The sequence below is a fragment of the Alligator sinensis genome, unplaced genomic scaffold (assembly GCF_000455745.1).
Source record: "Alligator sinensis unplaced genomic scaffold, ASM45574v1 scaffold1032_1, whole genome shotgun sequence".
Lineage (NCBI taxonomy): Eukaryota > Metazoa > Chordata > Crocodylia > Alligatoridae > Alligator > Alligator sinensis.
This window is the reverse complement of record NW_005842450.1, coordinates 1,109,115-1,131,317: the sequence shown is the minus strand read 5'-3', so window position 1 is coordinate 1,131,317 and position 22,203 is coordinate 1,109,115. Positions and strand designations below refer to the sequence as shown.

General features: G+C 63.0%; 2 protein-coding genes across 2 annotated transcripts in view; both read left to right on the top strand.

The window, feature by feature from the left end:
- RSPO4 (R-spondin 4) overlaps positions 1 to 1,764 on the top strand; it is a 13,923-nt gene extending 12,159 nt beyond the window's left edge. Inside the window, 1 exon segment of the mRNA XM_025212213.1 lies at positions 249 to 1,764. Coding sequence (XP_025067998.1) covers positions 249 to 361 — 113 coding nt within the window. The 3' untranslated portion in view covers positions 362 to 1,764.
- A 2,993-nt stretch (positions 1,765 to 4,757) lies between these two features.
- Positions 4,758 to 20,701, top strand: ANGPT4 (angiopoietin 4). Its single transcript, XM_006030548.3, has 9 exons — positions 4,758 to 5,538; positions 15,606 to 15,761; positions 16,230 to 16,351; positions 17,012 to 17,244; positions 17,738 to 17,853; positions 18,197 to 18,298; positions 18,484 to 18,650; positions 18,874 to 19,004; positions 19,251 to 20,701. The coding sequence occupies exons 1-9, from the start codon at positions 5,239 to 5,241 to the stop codon at positions 19,409 to 19,411; spliced, it is 1,488 nt and encodes a 495-aa protein (XP_006030610.1). The 5' UTR covers positions 4,758 to 5,238; the 3' UTR covers positions 19,412 to 20,701.
- The last annotated feature ends 1,502 nt before the right edge of the window (positions 20,702 to 22,203 follow it).

Below are 22,203 nucleotides of genomic sequence, written 5' to 3'. Positions count from 1 at the left end.
TCCTGGGGGAACACCCTGGCCGGCCCGCCCGGGCCCACGGCCCTGGGAGGCCCCGTGTCCGGGCTTGAAAAAGGGGGGGGGGGGAAGTGTGGCAGAAATGCCCCGTCGGTGCCCCTCTCCAGAGATCTGTCTCTGGAGAGGGGCACCAACGGGGCATTTCTGCCACAGCGCTCCCCTCCCGGCGCCTGCGATCCGGGATGCCGCAGCCGAGTCCCAGCCCTGACCCCGCTCTCGCTTTTCTGTTGCAGAGAAGACCGAAGCCAGAAGGAGGGTGAAGAAGGCGAAGAAACAGAAGAAGGAGAAGGAGAAGAAGCAGCAGAGGGAGAAGGAGAAGAAGGCAGACGTGCAGGCGGGCACCTAGCGAGGGGGCATGCGTGTAGGAGGGGGCGCCCGGCTGGAGCCGCCCCCCATGGCCGGCTCTGCACCAGCTCTCCCTGCTCCGTCCCTGCCAGAGACGCCCGCACACCCGTCCTGCACGGCGCAGGGCCTGCAAACTGTTTGCTCTATAGAAATTCACCTTGCAACGCAGCTGCAGCAGTGACGAGGGGGCCCCGCTTCAGCTCCCCCAAGGTTGCTCTGGGCAGGGAACCAGGAGCCCCTGGGCCAGGCGCCTCCCCGGGCACAGACCAGGCTGGGGGATGCCTACTCTGCTCCCGCTCATGCTTCGCTCAGGGCACGGGAGAGCCGAGCAGCCTCCAGGAGATGCTCCAGGCCGGCAGCGGTCAGAAGTACCAAGCAGGACACTCGATGGACCCGGTGCCACCTCCAGCCCCTGGGTCCATCCCGGCCCCCTGACTGGACTGATGGGGGACTGGAGCAGGCCTGTGATGGACCCATCCTCCCTGGGCTGCAGCAGCATTGCCTCCTGCTTGGGACCCAGCCTGTCCAGATGGGCAGTGCCCGAGCAGGGCGCAGTGCGGGATGCCGGGGGCTGCAAAGAGCCACCCCTCGTGGGGGCAGCCCGAGGGGAGCGGTCGTGTCGTGAGAGCCGAGCAAAAGGAGGCCACGGAGCTGTCCTGGGCCTGAGCTCACGGCTGCAGGAGGAACGATGGATGAGCGGCCTCGAGGCTCCCCTGACAGGCAAGATCATGAGGAATCACCCGCCCAGGGGCAGCCCGCTCCCCACTCCGGGCAGCTGGGCCGACCCCCGATCCAAGCAACCGCCCCGATGCCCTGGGCAGAGCCGCTGCAGGCCCCGTGCCCCCTCCCTCGACCCCTCCTGCTCCCCGAGCCCCCACAGCACGCCGGCACCGTGCCGCGGCACTGGCAGATGACGTTGGGTTGTCTCTACAGTAAATATAGTATCTATATGTGAAACGAACCGCTGACTTCCAGAGAGTCGGCGTCTGTAAGGTGGCCTTTCGCTCGATGGGTTGAGTTTGGTCTTAAGGTTAGTTGTTTTTTTTTTTTTAAAAGTATATTTTTAGCTCAAAACAGAAGCTCTGTCTTTTGCACGTGGCAGGGGGAGCTGGGGGGGCCTGAACGCCCGAACGCCCCTGCATTTGGGGCACCAGCAAAGCCTTGCTAGCTTCTCATTGTAGCGCCGTCAGCCCGTCCGTCGTGTTTCCCGGTGACCGCTGGGCGCCGCTGTCCCACAGCGAATGCGGCGTCCTCGCTTTCTCCTTCCATCCAGCGCCAGACATTCCTGGGCTGCTTAACCGTGATGCTCCCATGCAAGAGGATGGGCACATCTCCCCCTCCGCCTTTATGTACCGCATCCCACAGCGGCTCCCGGGTCCGTTTACTATGAAATAAAAACATGTGAAACCCTCCAGCGTGTGCGGCATGTCCTGGCGGGGGGACCGGGCGTCTATGGGTCAGGCTGCTGGCTTGGTGTCACCTATAGCCAGAGCCAGAGGCCTGGTGCCGAGTCCTGCCCGGGCCTCATCCTGTCCCCACCCAGCTCTGTGGACTGCAGACTGCCACCCTGGGACCGGCCATGGCCAGGAGGTAGGAGCTGATGAGATGCCTCGCTTCTCCTTGGCCCTCCTGGATGCCCAGCGGTGCCTGCCCTGCAGGTGGGAGCCCGAGCGTGGGGGGCACGCAGGTCTGTGCAGGGGAGCTGAGAGGTCACCCCAAGCACATCCACACTGAAGGGGTGCAGTGGGAAAGGAGGATGTTGACTTGCTGTGCTGCTTCCCAGAGCCCGGGGCACGGGGCACCTAGGACCAGGATACGGCCCAGCCGTGCTGCGTGCCCGGGAAAGGAGCCACCCGTCCTGCTAGCAGCATTGACTCCCTGTGCCCGCCGCCTTGCCAAGGACAGCCACCAGCCCAGGCTCTGCAGGGGTTATCGGGGACCCCTGGTAGATGCCCTGGCTCTGCCCTCTGTTTCAGGCCCCAGAGAAGCTGGGATTTTCCAGCGAGGAGGCCCTTTGCATGTGTTGCAGAAGGAGCCCAAGCCAGGAGGAGCGGCATGGGGCACGGAGCACCCCGCGTGCAGCCTGGAGCTGGAGGGCACCCGGGGCCCAACCCCGTCCTGGAGCCGGTCGGCTGCAGACAGCGGAGAGTTTGCAACGTGGGGCAAAGGGCAGGGGCTGGAGAGCACCGGCCAAGCCAAATACTGTGTCCCCTGCCCCATGGATGTGCTGGGCTCAGGAGGGGGGCAGCCCGGTGCTGGCAGCCCTTGGGCCCCTCTGCTAGCGGCGAGACCGGGGCCGCGAGTGCTCCAGAGCGGAGCGGGGAGGCCTGGCTCAGGCATTTTTCTCTTGCTTCTGTTGCAATCAGTGCTGACAGATCTGGCTGCCATGGGCCAAGTCCGCTCCGTTCCCATCCCGCGGCCAGCGGGGGGGAGTTCAGGTGCAATGGGGAGAGGGCCGGGGGCCCAGAGGGGGAGGGGGGAGGAATGCGGCCGAACTTGGCCGGAGCAGCCGGCAAATGCTTTCCCTGGCTTCGCTCCTTCCTTTTTGCAGGCAGAGAAGTTCCCAGGAGCTGGGGGAGACTCCGCAGGGCTGCAGCTGGCGCAGACTTGGCCCGTGGAGCCGGGGGCTGCTGTAGGGCCTGGGGGGTCAGCGGACACCCCCCACCCCTGGCCAGTGGCTCTGCCCTATGCTGGTCCTTTGCTCTGCCCGCAGCTGGGCCCCTGGCTCTCCAGGGTCTGCAAGGAGCCACGCACAGGAATGGTCTTGCTGCCGCCGGGCGCAATAGCCCGAGTGACGCAGCAAGCGGGAGCTGCCTCCACGCCCGCCTGCCCACGGCAGCTCTTATCGTGGCTGCGGTGGCTCCTGTCTGCATCCAGGACATTAGCACCTGGTCCCTGCAGGCACCGGCTCGGCACCGTGCAGGGTTTCAATGGCAGCCGTGGCAGGCCAGCGCCCCGGTGCCTTGAGAAGTGCCGCATCCCAAGGGCACAGCTGTGAGCTGGACACCAGAGCACGGCAGGTCTCACCCTCTCTGCGTGGTTTAGGAGCCATCAAGCATGGCAGTTTGGCTACGGCACCATTGCCAGACACCGAGCATCATCACTGGAGCAGCGCCAGCGTGGCATCCCTCACCCCCCCGTCCCCAGTGCCGTGGAGCCCCCGCCTGCAGCTGGCGGAGCCGCTCCTACCCCCACGCCCAGGAAAGGGACTTCTCCTGGGAATAGCCAACACATTCGGCAGGATTTAATCTCTGCCGCGGCCTGCATGACGGCCGGAGCGCAGCTCCTGCGTGCAACTCAGGCGTCAGGCATCCCAGCAATTGCCAAGTCGGATAATCCAATTAATGCAATGTCCCAATTACCGAGCACATCCAGCCTGGGGGGAGCAGAAGCAGAGCCAAGCTGGATTTTTCCAGCTCTACGGCTGAAGCCTCTTGCTCGCAGCTCCGGCCGGAGAGGGGTTTATTGGCAGTGCGGGAGCTGGGGCGTTGCTTTGGGATGCTTCCCGCGGGGAGGCCTCCAAGCCTTGCAGCACGACGGGCAGACCTGACAGGCAGGGAAACCGAGGCAGAGATGGTTGCCTGGGGAGAGTGGGTGGGAGCAGTGAGGCCGGGACCCTCTGGGCAGCTGTGGCAGCCAAGGGGCCCCGTGCCCAGGCCAGGCACCCCCGGTGCTGTGCAAAGGGCTCTCTGCCCCCCTCGCATTGGCAGCTGGGACAGAGGAAACGAGCCCCGTGCTCCCACAGAGCAGAGCTGCTATCTCACCATGCACAGGGCAAAACGTGCCACGAGGCTTCATAGTCATGGGCAGCCCCCTGAGCTAATGCAGCGGGTGCTTTGCCAGCCGCCGTGTCCAGCCCGAATGCCACCCACCTGTGGGACTTCCTCATGTTGACACAGCCTCAGCCCCGGGGCTCTGGGGACTCTGCCCTGGAGCAGCCTGCAGCCAGCAGCGTGGAGCCACCGAGACCAGGGGCAGCCCGGGGGGCATGGGGCCGGCGTTAGGGGACGCTGGGCATGGCAAATGCAGCCCACGAGAGCCCGGAAAGCACCCCCACGAGCAGAATAAGCACGGGGCCTGGACCACAGCAGACTCAGGGACGATGCTCCAGCTCCAGGGCAGCGCTCCCCTTTCCCACCGGTCCACCTTGGAGGTTTGGCAGGCTGTGAAGAGGGCTGCATTGCTCTCGTCTGGCCCCCACGGACTCCACAGTCCTCTGCGCACTGGGGAGCTAGCCCCTGAGGGCTCGGCTGGCTACGGTGGAGATTAAGCGCAGGCCTCCTCTGAGGTTTTAAATAGACGCAGGCTAGGGAAGGAGCTGCGTGTGCAAGCATCGCTCCGGAGGGTCGCAGCTGGTGCTGATCAGGGAGCGAGGTGCTGGGAAATGTCGCGGTGCGGGGGCGGCGGGGAAGGGGCTGAGGGGCGTCTGTCCTGGCTCCGTGGCTTGCTGGGTTTGCTCTGCAGAGACACGGAGAAGCAGGCAGGGTCCAGGCAGGGAGAGAGGCAGCTCGGAGGGACCGCGGCGTAGCTCGGGGAGGGACGGACTCCCGCGTGCATGTGCTCGCATTTAAGACGGCATGTGAAACTTGAGCTGCCCACAGCGGGCTAAGGAAGGAGAGGAAAAAAGACACAAGTATTGTTTTTAGACAGCGCTTTTTTTTCTCTCCCCCTGCCTGCGCAAGAGGGGCCGGGGCTGCCGCTCCAGCCAGGCGCACGATAAAAGGCTTGGGAGGCTGGAGGCTGCTCAGAGGAAAGGCAAGGGAGAGGAAATGCCTGGACTCCGCTCTTCAGACGGGCTGTAAAGAGCCCCGGGACTTGTTCTGAGCACGAGCTGCCTGCGTGGGCCGGGGGCCGCGGGACCGGACGGGAGGCTGCACCATGCGGGGTGTCCGGCTGCAGCTCGTGGCCTTGGCCTGCGTGACGGCGGCTCTGTGGGCAGAGGGCGCCCAGCGGAGGACAGCGGATGGCACCGGCCGGCGCCGAGCCCACCGGGTCCAGCACGGGCAGTGCAGCTACACCTTCGTGCTGCCCGAGGCCGAGCCCCCGCCCTGCCAGCCCCCCGAGGCACCCGTCAGCCCCAACACGCTGCAGAGGGATGCGCCCGCCAGCGACTGGCCCGTGCAGCGCGTGCAGCAGCTGGAGCGGGTCCTGGAGAACAACACCCAGAGGCTGCTGAAGGTGAGGGGGGCACGGGGGAAAGCACCCGGATGGGATGGCGATGGGCTGGGGAGGTGCAGATGGAGGGGTGGAGAGCAACGGGCCTTCCAGCCTGCCCCGGGCACTGATTTGGCTCTGATGTCCGAGGCATTTTCCACCCCAACCCGTCCTCTGAGCTGGGAAAGGAGGGGGCGTTGCAGTAATGACCAGGAGGGCTCCCAGCCCGCTCTCCATCCGTGCCTCCGGGGCTTGGCTGGCCACCTCTGTAACAGACGGGAGGTGCTGGTGTCCGCGGGGTGGACAGGATCCAGAGGGGCCTTAGGGCATCCACAGAGGATGCAAAGCAGACCTGTGGAGGCCAGCTTCCATCTCTAATCGATGGCAATTAGGTCCCCAAATCCCTTAAGCGATGAAGCTTTGCACCATACCTCTCCCCCCTGCCCCAAGCATGGTAGAGGAGTGACCGCTGACAGCTCAGCACCTTGGCTGGGCCGCGTGCTAAGGCAGCTCCAGAGCCCGCGGTGCTTTGAGTGGGGTCAGATCCTGGCAGAAGGACGTGTTTCCACCCCCGACCCCCGGCAGAGAGGAGCCGTGATGCAGTTGTGATCCTGTGCGATGGGACTGGGAGGGAGGCTCCATGTGCAAGCCTTAGCGCGGGGGTCTTTGCACAGAGTGTGCTCCGGGGGCACCCGGTTGCTGAGCTCTGGCGTGAACATGAGGTGAGAGGGGTAAGGTGCGTGCAGAGTTAACTGTGTGGTGTCTGCAGCGAGAGGCAGGAGGCATCGGTGGCCCTGGTCCTGCTGCCATGCTCCCCTCCGTGCAGGGGAGAGACGAGAGAGTGTGGGCATGTCCGAGGGCAACATGACCCCCCGTGCTCCAGGCAGAGCCACGTATGTCCCAGGGGTGCCCATGGGCAAGGGCTAGGTACCATGCACAGCAGCTTGGACACCTTCCCTGGCTCCACGCTTCAGTGGGGAGGGGTCTTAGCTGAGAGCAGGGTCCTGAGCATGGGGACTGCCAGGGCCTGGCTGCTGCATGCTCAAAGCATCTCTTTGCAATGTATTTTGCTTCCTGGGGGCAGCGAGGGGGCTGCCCCGTGGGCGTCAGGGCAGCACACAAGCCAAGCCCGGAGGATAGCTGCCACGGTGAGCAAGGGAGACCGACTGGGACCTACTGTCCCACCGGACCTGGGACTCAGCTCAGCCCTTCCTCCCGCTCGAGCTCCTGCCAATCTCATCCGACCCTGGGATGTCACGGGCGAGCTCTTCCCGTAGGGAACGTGCTGCCCATTGCTTGCGGCGATGCTCCGGAGAAGGTCTCCTGGCCCCTGGGGCTGGAGGAGCTGTATTCGCAGTAACAGAAACACAATCCTGAGGTCTGCTTGCCAAGGGGCTGTTGCCTGGGGTTGGGCCAAGGCCCGAATGCCTTGCCTGCTCCATGCCCTCTCCCAAGCAGCTGGGCAACGGCAGCTCTCCTGACCCTGGCAGCGGAGCCGGGCTGTCAGCAGAGTCCCCAGTGCGGCCAGTCCTGGCTCCCTGGAAGGGCTAGGAGGGGGTCTGACAAGCCTTGGCTGGGGATGGACTCTGTGGGCCAGGCTCCCAGACCTCATGCGACCAGCAGGGTTGGGGACCAGGACAGCAATGTGCCCGATGGAGATAGCAAATGTCTACGGGATGCTGGCAGTAATCTTGACCTCCGGCCGGGAGGCAGAGTCCTAGCTCTGGTCCCGACAGCAGGCAATGACATGCAAGTCCAGCAGCAGATTGCAAGGAGCCGCTGCCTGAGCTCCTGGGGGAGATGCAGCTCGGAGCAGCGCGGCTCCACGGCCCCAGCGCAGCAGCGCATGGGTGACCCTCTCACTCCGGCTGGGTGGGCCTAGCCCCGCTGCACCCAGTCCAGGGGCATTGCACTTGCTTCTGCGGGGCATGGCCCACGGCTGAGCCACTCCGTGATTCCTCCCCGGCGAGTTAGGGGGGAATTCGTCTTTCCCACGGGGCCCGGGAGAGGAACCATGGGAAGGCCCCAAAGGACGGGCCGTGTGCGAGGAGGTCATTTGACCATCTTGCTGGAAGCAGCTTGACTGAGCGCAGCAGGCGAGCTGAAGCCTGCAGCCCCCGCTCCGCAGGCCAGCTGTGCCAGGCTGGTGGGCGACACGGGGCAGCCCAGATCTCCTCCAGACCAGCCTGCCTCCAGCCACAGCACCAGCTCTGCAGCCCAGACCCCTCTCGGGCAGCCAGCAAGGAGCAGCCCGGCGAGAAAGGGCGTCTTCCTCCGCGAGGCTGCTCCAGCGTGGCGTTTGACCCCACATCTGCCGACAGCTGCCTGCGTCAGACCCGGGAATAGCTCTGGCCTGGATAGGCTCCAGGGGCAGAGGTCGAGTCCCTGAACGGCTGGAAATATTGAGCGTAGCAAGGCACCAGCAAGCAGGACTCAGGCTCTCGTGGAGGAGGCGGCTGGTCCAGGGGATGCTGAGACCCCGCGCTGGAGCAGTTATCCTGAGTGCCCAGACGGGTCTGAGAGCAACGAGCTGCCCCCTCCACCGGGCTGCGCTGGGCCAGAGATCCCCTCCCCAAGCTGCATGCCCTGAGCTCTGCCCCAAGCCCCAGCAGTTGTCTTCCTCCTCCCCAAAAAACAACTCTCCATTTTTTCCCTTCACATTAAATAAACAGCCGGCTGTCCCTTCATCCCCGAAGGCCTCTCCGGGCTGGGGAGTGCCAGCAGTCCTGGGGGGGGGAGCGATTCCTCTACAAGCCTCCTGCTGCACAGGATGCAGCTCTTGGGGCTGGTCGCTGTATGGATTAAGCCAGGCCTGAGACTGTGGGGTGGGATCTAGGGACCCACGGCACAGGATCCGCTCCTGAAGCCTGAACCAGAAAACACGCGTGCATGTGTATGATGCACGCACATGTTCACCTCCTTGGAGCAGCTCCTTGTCTGGGGTGGGAAAGCCCTCATATTCGCTGGGGTGCAGAGCCAGGGTTTCGGCGGTGGCAGGCACAGGAGCACGTACTTGCTGCTCCGTGCTGGCGGAGGACGGACGGCAAGAGGAGCCCAAGGGCAGGAGTCCCATGGGGCGATAGGAGGCGGCGGGGCGCAGCCAGGGTGCACTGCACGTCCCCAAAGGAAAGGCTTGAAGGGATTTGGGTGCTGCTACATCTCCCTCCTAGCCTTTGCTGCGATGCTGGGAGCAGCTGGATGTCAGCTTCTCCATGCGCCGGCGCTCTCTCGGGAGCCCGGGGAGCTGTCAGGCTTGGGAGTGACCAATGCCGGCTCTGCATCCGCACCAAGTCCCCGGCACAGCCACTTCACGCTCACGCCCTGCCCAGGGCTGATGGGGACCGCGTGTGTGCAGGGGGAGGCAGGGGCCGGGATTCCCACTCCTGGGCAGAGGCGAGGGCGTTCGGTGCCCACCGTGCTCGAGCTGTGGAGCAGAGAGCTGGGGCTTGCTGAGCAAGGGCAGCTCCAAGGCTGAGCCTCCAGCACCGCTGCCCGGCTCTGCCAGGAGAGGGGCTTTGTCTTTCCCAGCTGAGCTGGAGCTGCAGAAAGGGGCCTGTTTTCTTTGGACCGGGGGCCTGAATCAACAGTGTGGACAGGGGAGGCACCGGGGTCAGGGACTCGCTGTAAACAGAAGAGATGCTCCCTGCCAGCTCAGCGCTGCTCCAGGCAGAGGGCCCTTGGCTGGATCCTTGCCTGCCCCGGCTGTCCGGAGGGCTCCGGAGCGGGGAGCTGGCATGGCCAGCATCCACCCCTGGAGCCTGGGAGAGGGGTGACGCTGAGGCTGGGCGTGGGAGTGACACAAGCAGGGGGGATCCTAGTGTGCAAACACCCTGCACGACATGGGGATAAAGGCCACTCTGTTCAGGCCTCGTTGTTCCCAGAGAATCGGAATAAGGTGATGCCCCTTGAAACAGCGTGCGCACCCTCTCTTGCTGGGTCGTGCGGTGCAGAGATAAGCCTGAGCAGCGTGGGTGCAAGCAGCCGGGCTTTACTCCGGAGGCCCCTGCACGCTGGCTGCCAGCTGCCCCAGACTGGGACAGGCGTGCCTGGCCAGGGCCCCTTGGTGCAGCGCCGTGCACACCCCGAGGCTGGCACTGCACAGGGAGAGACGTCCTGGTGTCAGCCCAGACGTGGCCGAGGCTTGCTGGCCAGGCTTGTTTCCTCTGCTGCCTTCCATCCTCTGGGCTTTGCAAGAAAGACCCGCGAAGGCCTGACCGCGAGCAAGCCCTGAGACCGTTCCCTGCTGCCCGCAAGCACCCCTGAGGATGGAGGCTGTGCCGTGGCTCTGAGGCCGGGTGCCCGCGTTGGCCCCCTCTCCCCTGCCACCTTTCCTAGCTCCTCTTCCTGGCATGAAGTGCCCACCTGCCCGAGCAGGATTCAATCCTCGGGGTGTTTCCCTTTGAGGCAGGGGCTACAGCAGACCCCCAAAGTGAACTCAGCCAGTCTCTGCACCCGTCTCTCCCCCCAGGCTGGATCCAAAGTCATCTCCTGGCCCAAGAGCCGTGGTGGCCGAAGCCAGGCCGAACTTCTCCACGCGCAGTTACAGTCCCGTGGCTCCGAGAGATGTTTATTTAAAACAAGAAACCCAAAAGGGGAATAAAAAAAGTCCTTGCCCTGTGAAGCAACAAGATTAATGATGTAGTCAAAGGGAAATGCTCCAGGAATAGCTGTGCTTGGGGAAATGTTTTCCAGACCCTGCTCCCCTTGCCTTCCTCCCCGCCAGCATGCAAGACGGGGTGCCGGGCACACGGCCGCTCAGCACCCCTTCGCCTCTGCAGAAACGTGAAGTCCCTTTGACTCCTCTCTCACCCCAAATCTCTCTGGCCCTTCTTACCCCTCCCCAGCATGTCCCAAACTCTGGCAAGGAGTGGTCACACAGGGATGATATTTCAACCCAACGACTGCTTGTCGGCAGAGGAGAGAGCTCGCCGGGCTGCCAGCAGGATTTCATCATGTAAAAACAAGTGCAAAAAGTAGTGCAAAGCACTGCAATCCTCCCTCACCGCAATAACCGTCCTGGGCTGTGGTCCTGCCTCTTTCCACCCCCACAAGAAAAGCCGGGCACCAGAGCAGAGCTTGTTACCTCCTGGGCCCCACTTCCATGGGTCTCTTTTGGGTGACGCTTGCCCTGGAAAGGGTGGACGGGTCTGGGGAAGTCAGGCTCCCAACCAGATCTCAGCTGCTGAGCTTGGAGCAACGCAGGCTGAGGTGTTTGCACACGTGATTTCACACCTGGTTCCAGCCGGGACCGGGCAGATGTGCCGAATCCCGTGCAAAACCCTCTCAACACCTCTCCAGCCGCAGGACCTGGGAAGCTTGTGAGAGGGGCCATTCCCCCGGCCAGTGTGGTAGGAAGCCAGGCAGCACGGAGGAGCCTGATGCCGGGCCCCAGACCGGAAGAAGTGGCCGTGGCTACGATGACCATCCAGCGGCCGGTTTATCAAGGCTGGTCCTTGCTCGCTGTGGAGCTCTGAGCAGGGCCAGCTTTGTCCCTCCAAATGCAGCCACAAGCCCACGCCGTCGCTGCACCCACAGAGCCTCTACGAGGTGCGCCTGCTGAGCAGCCTGGGAGGAAGGCTGTGCTCTCTGTCCCCCGTGGCTAACGAGGCGCCTGTCCCTTCCCTGCTCCCTGTGTGATGCTGCCCTGGTTTTAATGACATGCACATTTGCATCTCCCTTGGACGCCGCGATGGCAGCGCTGCTCAGCTCGGCCGTGCCAGCCCTACAAGAGCGGCGTCAGGGCTGAAGAAGGCAGCTCCCATCCTCGGTCCCTCCCGGCCACCAAACACAGGCCGCTGGCTCCCTGCTATGGGCCAGCAAGGAGCTGGGTCAGGAGAGCTCGTCACCGAGGGGCAAGGAGAGTTTGGATTTCTCCATCCCGCTGGGTTAGTGATCTAGGGCTGAGCGTGGCATGGCTGAGCTGCCAGAAATGCATCTGATCAAGTGATTTGGGTTCACAAAGCTTGTGCCTTCTCTCTCATTTAGTTGGCTTATAAAAAAGGTGCATAGTTACCCTGCCTTCCTCCCAGAAATGGTCACCTGAGATCTGCTGGAGTGGAAACTTCACCTCAAATCCCTTCTAGGAGTCAAGGGTGTCTGGGAGGCGCCTTTCCCCAGCAGCTGAAGGAAGAGGGAGTGACAGGGGCTTTGGAGTTGCAGCCTGTGTCCTCCCCGTCCCGCGAACCGCGACGCAGGGGGCCCAGGGTCCGGACGGAGCTGCCCCTGCGTTCGTGGCTGGGCCGTGCAGCGCTCTCCATGTGAACGAGCTTCCTCGCCAGCACGCAGAGGAATGCGCGGGGCTGTTGGCAGCCAAGCGGGAGTGGGAGCGGGAGCCAGGAGGTCAGCTCTTCAGTGCGTGACCTCTGCGCTCGCCCTTCCCGGGCCTGCTGCCAGCCCCAGAGCCGGGAACAAACTCCAGATTCACCTGCCAGGGCTTATGGAGACAGACAGACAGGCCTGAGCATGTCCAAGCAGGCACAGACCTCCGAGGATGGAGACTCCACCGCCTCTCTGGGTAACCTGGTCCAGTGCTTCATCACCCTCCTGGTGAGAAAGATTTTCCTAATATCCAACCTCCACTTCCCTTGCTGCAGCTTGAGCCCATTGCTCCTTGTTCTGCCGTCTGCCCCCACTGAGACCAGCCCAGCTCCATCCTCTTTGCAGCCCCCCTGCAGGGAGGTGAAGGCTGCTATTCAATCCCCCTCGGTCTTCTTTTCTCCAGACTAAGCCCAGTTCCCTCGGCCTCTCCTCACCAGTCCTGTCCCCCAGCCCCAAACCATTTCTATAGCCCTCCGCTGGACTCTCTCCAATGTGTCCATGTCCTTTCTGTAGTGGGGGGTCCACAGCTGGACACAGGACTCCAGATGTGGCCTCACCGGTGCTGAATAGAGGGAAGAATCGCTGCCCTCCATCTGCTGGCAACACCCCTCCCAATGCAGCCCAGGATGCCGGTAGCCTTCTTGAATCCTACCCTCCAGCGTAACTACTGCTCCCCCCATCTCAGCGTCATCTGCAAATTTACGGAGAATGTACTCGGTGCCATCTTCCAGGTCATGGATGAAGATATTAAACAAAACCAGCCCCAGGACCGACCCCTGCGGCACTGCACTTGGTACCGGCTGCCAACTAGACATCAAACCACTGACTACTACCCTCTGAGCCCGATGCTCCGGCCACTGGTGCCGGTGTGCATGGTCTGGGCCAGCTCTCAATGCACAGAATAATCTCCCCAGACAAAGTGGTGGAAGATTGTTTGAAGGAGAATCAGATCTCTTTGAGAGCGAGTTTTGCTGCCTGTGGGCCCTTGCATGGATGGCTCCCAGCACTGGGCACCCCGTGTCCTCCCGTGAGATGCACCAGCCATAGGACATGAAGCTAGAGCTGGCATCCCTCTGGGATCTGCCCCCATCTCTACCTCCACCGCCACTGCGCTGCGGCCGGGGTCATGTTGTAGCTGGGATGGTCCCAGGCACGTGACAGAAGCAAGGTGTATTCAGTAACATCGTCAAGCAGACCTGCCACAAAGCTGGGAGAGAGCTCAGACCAAGGCCCCTGCTCTCCTTTGGGCTGTAAAGCTTTTCTTTCCACGCTTCTACTCCTCCTCACCAGGGTTTAGCTAAACGGGGGAGACTGAATCCACACAGACGGGTTTCCAAAATGCAACAGAGCGGGATGTGGCCTTGCTGGGGGGACATCTGTCCTCTCCAGCTACCTTTGGAGAATGTCCTGGGAAGAAAATAGCACCTCAAGTAACTCCAGGGAATTTCCAGCCTTTCAGATGAAGCTGGCAAGGAAGGGGTGGATGCTGGCGGGAACACGCCGATCTGGACTGCGCGGTTCCAGCTGCACAATTGTCTTCGGCTCGCGGAGCCTCGGCGGAGGAGAGGGAACGAGATAAACAAAACATTCGGAGCTGTGCTGGCAGCGAAGCCGAAGTAAAATATACCAACCTCTTCCTCCCCCCGCCCCGGATCATGAACAAATAAATACAAGCTGCGTCTAGCCCAGGCTGGGCCGGGAGTTCAGCCCGCGGGGTCTGCAAAGGCCAGCGTCTCAGCAAGCGCTTCTCTTCCAGGCCGGGAACATCTTACACGTGGTGCATTGCCAGCAGCGGTGGTTGAAGGCTCTGAATGTGCAAGATGAAAGGGAAACTGAGGCACAGATTGGTTTTTTTTGAGGGGGGAACGACTTGTTCCAGGTCAGTGGCACACCCAGGATGGAGCCCAACTCTTCGCAGCCGCCTGTCAGTGCTTGACCCCCCGGATGATGCTGCCTCTGTCCAAAAAGCAGATTGCACCTGGGGAAGAGCAGCCCCGAGCAGCCACCCTCCAAAACCTCCTGGGATTTTATGACTCGTCAGCCTCTAGATTGGCCTTTAGTGTCCATGTTTCAAGCTGATCTCCACGGCCTGGAGAAAGGCACTTTTGGGGGTGGGGGAGGACCAAGGGTCACAGCTGCTGTAGAGCCCCGTCTGCAAGCTGTAAGGCTTGAAGCAAAACGCTTCATACCATGAAAGCTGGCAAAGCTGGTGGCAGGCCGGTCGGGGAAGAACACGCAAGCACACACCTCTTCCTGGAGCAGAGGACGGTCTTAAGACGTTGCTAATTAAGAGTTAATGAATGGTGTGCAGAGCCTGGATCTGGCTTGCGACATCTGCCTCCGCTCCCCCGGGGGACTCTGCTGTCTTGAAGGAGCAAGCTAAGGAAAGCTGAGCTCACCTGGCCTCCATCAGAAGCTAACGTAGAGGGATTCCCAGCGGGCAGGAGGAGGGCACCTGATGCGCGTGGACCATTCTCTGGGCAAGGCACAGGGAGATCGGCGAGCGGCGCCCGAACACGTGCTGGTTGCAATGGAGACAGCAGGCTTCTGCCACCCTGGGTCTTACCCCCCGGGGCGCATGTACACACCACGAGATTTCCCCTTTCGGCTGGCCAGCAGCAGCGATCCGGCAGGAACGGGCAAGGAGACGGGGTCCCGAGATGGTGCGAGACACCAGCAGCCGGCTGGATCATGGGGGAAATACTGGGAATTTCAGGGTTTTAGCAACATTGAAAAAAGCCCTGGATTTTACTTTGCGTCAGAAAAGCATCTTCCTTGACCCAAAACAAACTGCTCGAGTTGGTTTGAACATATTCTAAACCTTTTATTGATGCCTCTTCTGGCCTGGTCTCGGCTCGGCTCCTGCTCAGACAGAACGTGCCTTCTGCGACGAGAGCGGAGAGGAGGTTTGTTTAGACGCCGTCTAACGTGAAACATTTGAGCATTTCCAAAAACAAACCCTCGAGTTGAGAAGCTGCCGGACCGCGCAGTGCTCCCCCCTTGCTTTCCCCCTTCCCGTGCAATGTGCCGCGTTCCTGGCTGGCTCCAGCCTCCCAAACCCCAGGCTTCGGCAAATGCCCTATTTCATAAGAAAAAAACGGTCCCTGCTCCAGCTGGGCCTGCTTAACCCACCATTGCCATCGTGGGGGGCAGAAGGCAGAGGTCTGGGACTCCCAGGAGAACTCGGGGTGGTCTTAGTTTCCCCCCTGACTCACGGACTTTGGTCAGGGCCTCAACAGGCGAATGCAGAAGCAGCCCCAATGTCCGGTCCATTGAGTTTTTGGATCCTGTCATGAGATTTGTTCCTGGTTTGCAAATATCCCAGAGCTGCAGAGACTGGGCCTCTCTGAACCCCGGGGAAGCAGGGCAGGGCTCCCCCAAGGGCCACCCAGCGATTGCCATGAAACATCCCCAAGGCCCCCAAGGTCCCGAGCTCAGACCCGTGGTGGGACACGGGGTGCTCCAAGGACACGGTGAGTCTCTAGCAATCCTCGAGCCAAAGAGCCCCGGCGGTTCGTCTTTCCAAGGCCCAGACGGGGGAAGAGGACGCGCTGTCCTGCTGCTAAGCTTTAAAGGGCAGGGGGGAGATTATGCCATGGCGAGAAGGCTTTCTGCGCCCCGTGGGGCGTTTCTCCCCAAGCCAGCGGTCTGAACACCCCCCGGCCTGGCCTGGCACCAGCAGACGGGAGGGTGCGGGAAGGAGGCTGCCTACGGAGGATGCCCCGTGGCTGAGCACGGAGGGGTTGGTCACGGGCTGTTCCTCTCCGCCCCAGCTGGAGAGCTACATTCAGATGAGCGTGAAGTCGGAGATGGTGCAGATGCAGCAGAACGCGGTGCAGAACCAGACGGCCACCATGCTGGAGATCGGCACCTCGCTGCTGAGCCAGACTGCCGAGCAGACCCGAAAGCTCACCGACGTGGAGGCTCAGGTACCACCGGGGCCCGTGCATGCGGTGGGGGGACGTATGGGACAGCCCCACGCGTGTCTGGTCTGGGAGGGCATGGCTCCTAGCCGGTAAGGCTCAGCATGGCAGGCGGGAGGCTTGGGGCCTGCCTACCCCCGCTGACCTTGGAAGGGTCACTCCCTGCCTCAGTTTCCCCATCTCCCCTCCTGAAGACATGGTCCACGGAGCCGGAGTACAGACCGCATGTTTCATATGGGCCTGGCAGGGATCAGAGCCCCTCCAGCAAGACTCCAGCTTTGATCACCTGCATGGCCATCCTGTTGCTTGCTCACACAGAAGGACCATGACGTGCTTCCCAGAGATGGGAGCCCTTTACTGGTCTAACTGGGTGCCTGCTGATGGCACGTGGCTGCTGAGAAAGCCTGGAGCAGCCCAGATGGGAAGGGGTAAAAGGATCCTCGTTATCAGGCTTCCCCTCTGCTCCTGGCACAGGTCCTGAACCAGACGTCCCGCATCGAGATCCAGCTGCTGGAGAACTCCCTGTCCACCAACAAGCTGGAGAAGCAGCTGCTCCTGCAAACCAACGAGATCCACGCGCTGCAGGGCAGGAACAGGTAGGGGCCGGGGCCCTTTGAGACGTTCACGGGCAGGGATCTCGGTGCCCTCTGAGCCCCGGCTTCCCCGGGCATCGCAGACGAGCGCCCTCGGTGCGAGGCTGACGGGGCCACGTGCTGCCTGCCCCGTGCTGCGGCACCGCACAATGCTGCTCTCAGCGGGCTGGAGCGCGTCACCGTAGGGTAGGGGAGGCATCATTGCTAAAGTGCGGCATGACGGCAGTGCAGCACTGACCCACGCGTGGAGCGCTCCAGCCACGACTGGCCAGCCCTCGCCAGCCAGCCCCGGGGCTCCAGAGAGAAAAAAGTTACTGCTTTTGGGGCTGCCTGCCTGGCATGGAGCTGGGGGTGCATCTGGGGTCCCTAGCAGGCAGTGCAGGCTGGCACTCAATGGCCACAGATGCCCCCATGAGAGACCCTGAAAGGCTCGGTACCCTCCAGCATGGTACCCTCCAGCGTAGCAATGTGAAGATCACTGGGGAGGGGTCCAGCTGCAGGGTCCGAGCAGCGGGCAGAGGCAACGCTGCTGCAATGCCAGACTGCCCAGCAGGCCGAAACCCCTGCTGTGGGCAAGCCCTGGTGGCTCTTGGGTTCCCCATCCCTGGTGCCGCGTGGCCGGCTGCACCGGGATACCCGACCCAGCACCTGCCCCTGTTGCAGCGTCCTGGAGGGCCGGGTGCTGGAGATGGAGACCAAGCACCAGACGGAGCTGGAGGGGATCCGCTCCGAGAAGGAGCGGCTGCAGCGCCTGGTGAGCCGCCAGAGCAACACCATCGAGGACCTGGAGAAGTCCCTGCACGCGGCCAGCAGCAACACCAGCCTGCTCCAGCGCCAGCAGCTGCAGCTCCTCGAGTCCGTGCGCAGCCTGGTCCAGCGGGTCTCGCAGGGCAGAGGTGAGGCCTGCCGCCGCAGCCCCGCGCTCCCCCTGCCCCGAACCGCTGGGGGCTCCAAGCCATGGGTGCACCCCCCATTCTCCTGGCATTTCATGGGCACCCTGACTCCATCTCTCCAGATGCTGGGTTTGATCCGAGCCCTGCCAAAGCCTGGTTCTTGCTGTGCTCCACCACGTGCATGCAAAGCACAGTGTAAATGCAATGCTCTGCTTCGGGAGCATCTCTGCCTGGCTAAAGCTGTCGCTTCCCGGCCACCCCTGTGGGGCTCAACCCCCGTCCTTGGGGGTCTTTTACTATTGCCAGGCTCCGGAGCCTGTTACAGGAAGGGGAGGCCAAGACCCTTCCTACTGTCCACTGATGAGTAATTAGCAGGACTGCTGCTAATTCCCCAGCTCCTCATCCCACGCACAGGCCGTGACACACGGAGAGCAATCTCTCTCCGGGACTCCCCGCAGATGCTCGCGCTCACCCCGCCTGGTCCTTCCTTCCCCAGCTCCCCTGCGGAAGGAGGAGGGCATGTTCCAGGACTGCGCGGAGATCCACCGCTCTGGGGCCAGCGCCAGTGGGGTCTACACACTCCACATCGCCAACATGTCGGAGCCCAAGAAGGTCGGTCCCTGCAGGCCGCGAGCCGGGCTCGGGGGGTTGCAAGCACTGGGCTGGCGAGGTGGGCACTGAGCAGGGTACAACCTCCCCCACCCTGGGCAAAAATAAATCCCCTTCCATGTGCCCAGCCTCTGCTGAGGCTTTGCCTAGGACAGCAGCCCAGCTCCGGAGCCCGACATTATCATCAGTTATAGAAGCATGGAGTTAAGGGACTTGACCAAGGGTCACTGTGTGGCAGAGCCAGGGATCAAACCCGCTGGGCTCCGGCCTGCGTCCCGCCACGTACAGCGCGGCTGTGCGTGGCCCAGGCCGGATGCACACCCTGGATCTGCTTCTCCCTCTGCAGGTGTATTGTGACATGGAGACAGAGCGCGGCGGCTGGACCGTGATCCAGCTCCGGGCCAACGGCAGCGTGAATTTCCAGCGGAACTGGAAGGAATACAGACAGGTCTGTGCCACCTCCAGCTCCCCTGGCACGGAGGAGGGGGCATCAGATCTCTGGGGCACAAAGCCCTGACCCGCTGCCGACGGGGCCAAGTCCTGGCAGCGCCGTCTGGGAGCCCGTAGAGAGGCAGCAGGGGAGGATACGCGCCCCGGGGGCGAGACCGTGTTGACTGCCCTCCTCTCTCGCAGGGCTTCGGGGACCCGGCCGGGGAGCACTGGCTGGGGAATGAAGCCGTGCACCTCCTGACCAGCCAGGCGCCCTACGCTCTGCGGGTGGAGCTCCTGGACTGGGAGGGCAACCAGGCCTATGCCCGCTACGGGAGGATCCAGCTGGCGAGCGAGCAGCACCTGTACAGGTGAGGCAGGCACACGGCACCCGGCGAAGACGGGCCAGGCTGCCAGGGGGTGGAAGCCGCTCAATTCCGTGTCCTCGCCACGGCAGAGCTGGCCCCAGCACGGGGCTGGTTCGCGGGCATTGCTGCAGGGGAGCGGAGCTGCCGCGGGATTAACGGACAGCCCCATCTTCCCCACTCCCTGTGCCCACGCTCCGGCCTCACCCACGCCGCTCTCCCTCCCCAGGCTGACGCTGCGGGGTTACAGCAGCCCGGCGGGGCAGCCCAGCGGCCTGGCCCTGCAGGGCACCAACTTCAGCACCCGCGACGCAGACAATGACAACTGCCTCTGCAAGTGCGCACAGATGCTGTCTGGAGGTGAGAGGGCTGCAGGCTCTGGGCCTGGCACGATGGGGGGTGAAGGAGGGCACGCGGGTTATTGCCAACATTTCCCCTGAAATTGCAAAGCTGGAGTCGTGGCGGGGGAAGGATGAGACGGGGGCAGGTGCTGGGAGGCAGAATGGCCCCATGCCTCTAGCTGGGGCGTGCAGCCTCCCAGGCGCCGCGCGCCACCCTCCCTGCAGCTCCTCCTGCCCCTAATCTGCCCCCGCGCCCTCCCTGCAGGCTGGTGGTTCGACGCCTGCGGGCTCTCCAACCTCAACGGCGTCTACTACCCTGCCCGGCACAACATCCGCAAGCTCAACGGGATCCGGTGGCCTCACTTCCAAGGGCCCAGCTACTCCCTCAAAGGCACGCGCATGCTGATCCGACCGGCCGCCTTCTAGGCCCCCCGGGCGGGCCCGCGTGGTCTGGACCTTGGGCCGCGAGCCCCGGTGGAGAGCGGGCTCCCGGGACCCAGCACAGGGAGCTCTGGGCCTCCAGGGAGAAGGACAAGGCGCTGGGCAGGGTCCATCGTACCCCGTGGGGGAGCCGCCAGGAGGGCTTAGCCCGGAGCCTGGCTGCTGCTTCCCTCTGCTTGTTCCAGCAAACTCCACAAAGCCCCGTTTCGCCCCCGACTCCCCCGGCCCCGCGGCCCCCAGCTCCGAGAAGCCCGGCCCCGCGGCCAGGAGGGGTGGCCAGGCCTCTCACGGGTTCTCAGTGGACGAGGGCGTTCGGCCCACATGCTTGGCCACCGCAGACACGTGTGCACAAGCACACGCACACCCACATGCGCATGCACAAGCCGTGCCCCCTCCTGAAGGGAGCCTGGCATTGCTGCCGGACTGCATGTGGGAGCTGGTGCCGAGAGCAAAGGAGAGCTGGCAGGTTGGCCGGAAGCTGGTGGGATTGATGTGATGGTGAGAGGGGGTGCAAGGAAGGGACCCGGTCTGCAAGGGACGGGGAAGCCCTGGGGGGCCGGAGTAGGGCGAGGCTGGACGTCGAGGTCAGAGACGAGGAGGCTGGAGGGATCAAGGGCAGGGAGGAAGGTCGCGGAGAGCCTGGCGGGCTCCCAGGCAAGAGGGGAGCAGCAGGGACGGACCAGACACCGTCTGAACTGGGAAGAGTGGCCTGGGGGCTCCTTTTGTCTTGTGGGGTGCAGTGGGGAGAGGGAGCAAGGGGGAGGCTTTAAACCTCCCTCACTGCTCGGTTATGCTCCCTTCCCTGGGCCGCTCCAAGGCCACGTGGGGCTTGCGTGCGTTCTCCATGCCAGCGGGGCTCGGGGCTCTCCGTGTCCCGGGGGAGCGTGCCGGATCGGGGTCACGCAGCGCTGCAGGGGGAGGAGGAGCAGCGTCTGAGCGGCTCCGTGCGTGGGCTGCGGCAGCGCGTTGCAGAGCGGGCCGTGCCCTGGGTGCAGGGCGCGCCGGCCTCCACGCGTGTATCAGCTCCATATAAAGGCCTGCAATGTAACCATCACACAGCTCCTGACACCGGCTCGCTCTTCTTCGGGCACCGCGGCCTGCGCCCCGTGACAGCTTTGCCTCCGAGCACCAGTCACGGCTGCGCTGGTGCAGCTCCTGCCCATACAAACTCGATGGCAGGAGGACTTCTGCAAACACAGGCTCCATCAGCTCAGCCGCCCAAACCCCAGTTGCTCAGGCCATGTATCCTCGTGTTGCCCCTTCCCCGTCAGAGCCCCTGTGCCCGCTGGGACTGGGGGCATGCCCTCAGCTCTGTGCCCTGCCTGCGCCTCAGATGCGGGCAGCGCTTGTCCCCCGTGGTGCATCGAGGGGCGTTGGGCATCCCCGGGGCTTACCCATCAGCTTTTGTCTCCTTGCAGGGTGATTTCTCCTCCAAGCCCTTGCTAGCACACCCCCCTTCCCCCAGCCCATCTGGGAATCTGGGCATCCCAGAGACTGGTCCTGGGCTCCACTCCCTGCCTTGCAGGGCTGGGCTGGATGCACCTGGAAGCAGCTGCTCTTGCTCCACGACAGCCCCATGCAAGGCAGGAGCATCTCAGGGCAGCCCCAGCTCATGACTGACGTGCGCAGCAGCCCCAGTGCCCTTGGCCTTGCCTTCACCCGGGACCTGGAGGCACGGGGCTGCTTGAACATGCCTTGCAAACCCAAGAAGCCAGGAGCTTCCCAGGAAGGCTTGCTCAGTGCTGGCATGGAAATCCCTGGCTGTAAAGCATGTTTCCCTCGCTGTAGCATTTGCAGTCCAAACACCCCAGTGCTGTGTGAGCACCTGAGAGTGAAACCCGCCCGAAACAGGCTGAAATCCAGCAGCTGTGACGCTCCTTAGACTGCAAGCCCCCTTGGGAAAATGCCAGCTCTTCATTTTCACTCATTTTTTTTTGACCAGGGGAAAAATAATATAGAGCATTTTTTTTCTGTGGCAAAGAACTCGGCCAGCCCACGACAGGATGGGTTTCACGTGGTGGGCCCCTATTTGAAATCTCTGGGTTGGTCTTGTGAATCACGTCTGTGCATCTAACAGGGCGAACGCTGCCTGGCATCCCATAGCAGCCTTAAAAGGATCCCAGGTGCTGCACAGCCTGGCTGAGAGCCACCGCCGTAAACCAAGGTTAAATCAGCCCGCCAGTGTCCAGCGCAGCGCGGGGGCAGCAGATGGGCCTGGCCGGAGGGCTGTTTCGCTAACCTGAAGGTACAATGCAGCGTGCAGAGGAGGTTTCTATAAGGCAGCTGCAGATCCTGAGCAACCCCGGAGGAGTAGCTGGGTGAGGAGTGGCCGCGACTACTACCAAAAGTTTAAGCAAAAGATTTGCTGTAATTAAAGCAGGACCCAGGGTCAGCAGAATAGCTCAGCTCTTATCTGCCGTGGTTCTGCCATGGGCTTTTCCTGGTGCTAGCTCTGGCATGCAGGCCCACGAGTCGTACATGCAGCTTTGGGGGGTGCGTGGCTTGCATTCTGCATCCGGAGACTGCATGCATGCAGCTTTGGAGGGCGATGGCATTGTGCCTCAACGCGCTCCCTCTCTCAGGAGACCTCCGCACTGCGAGACCGAGCGTCAGACCGTGCGTGTGGCCAGTGCTTTGAGGGGAAAGCCACAACAGGCTGGAGAGGGAGAGGCCAAGAGCCTCCCGTCTGCCACCTGGACCGCTGGGTCAGCTGGTGGCTCTGTCCCACCTCCTCTGACAGCCTAATGGACTAGACTGCAGCCTACAAAAGGCTCAAG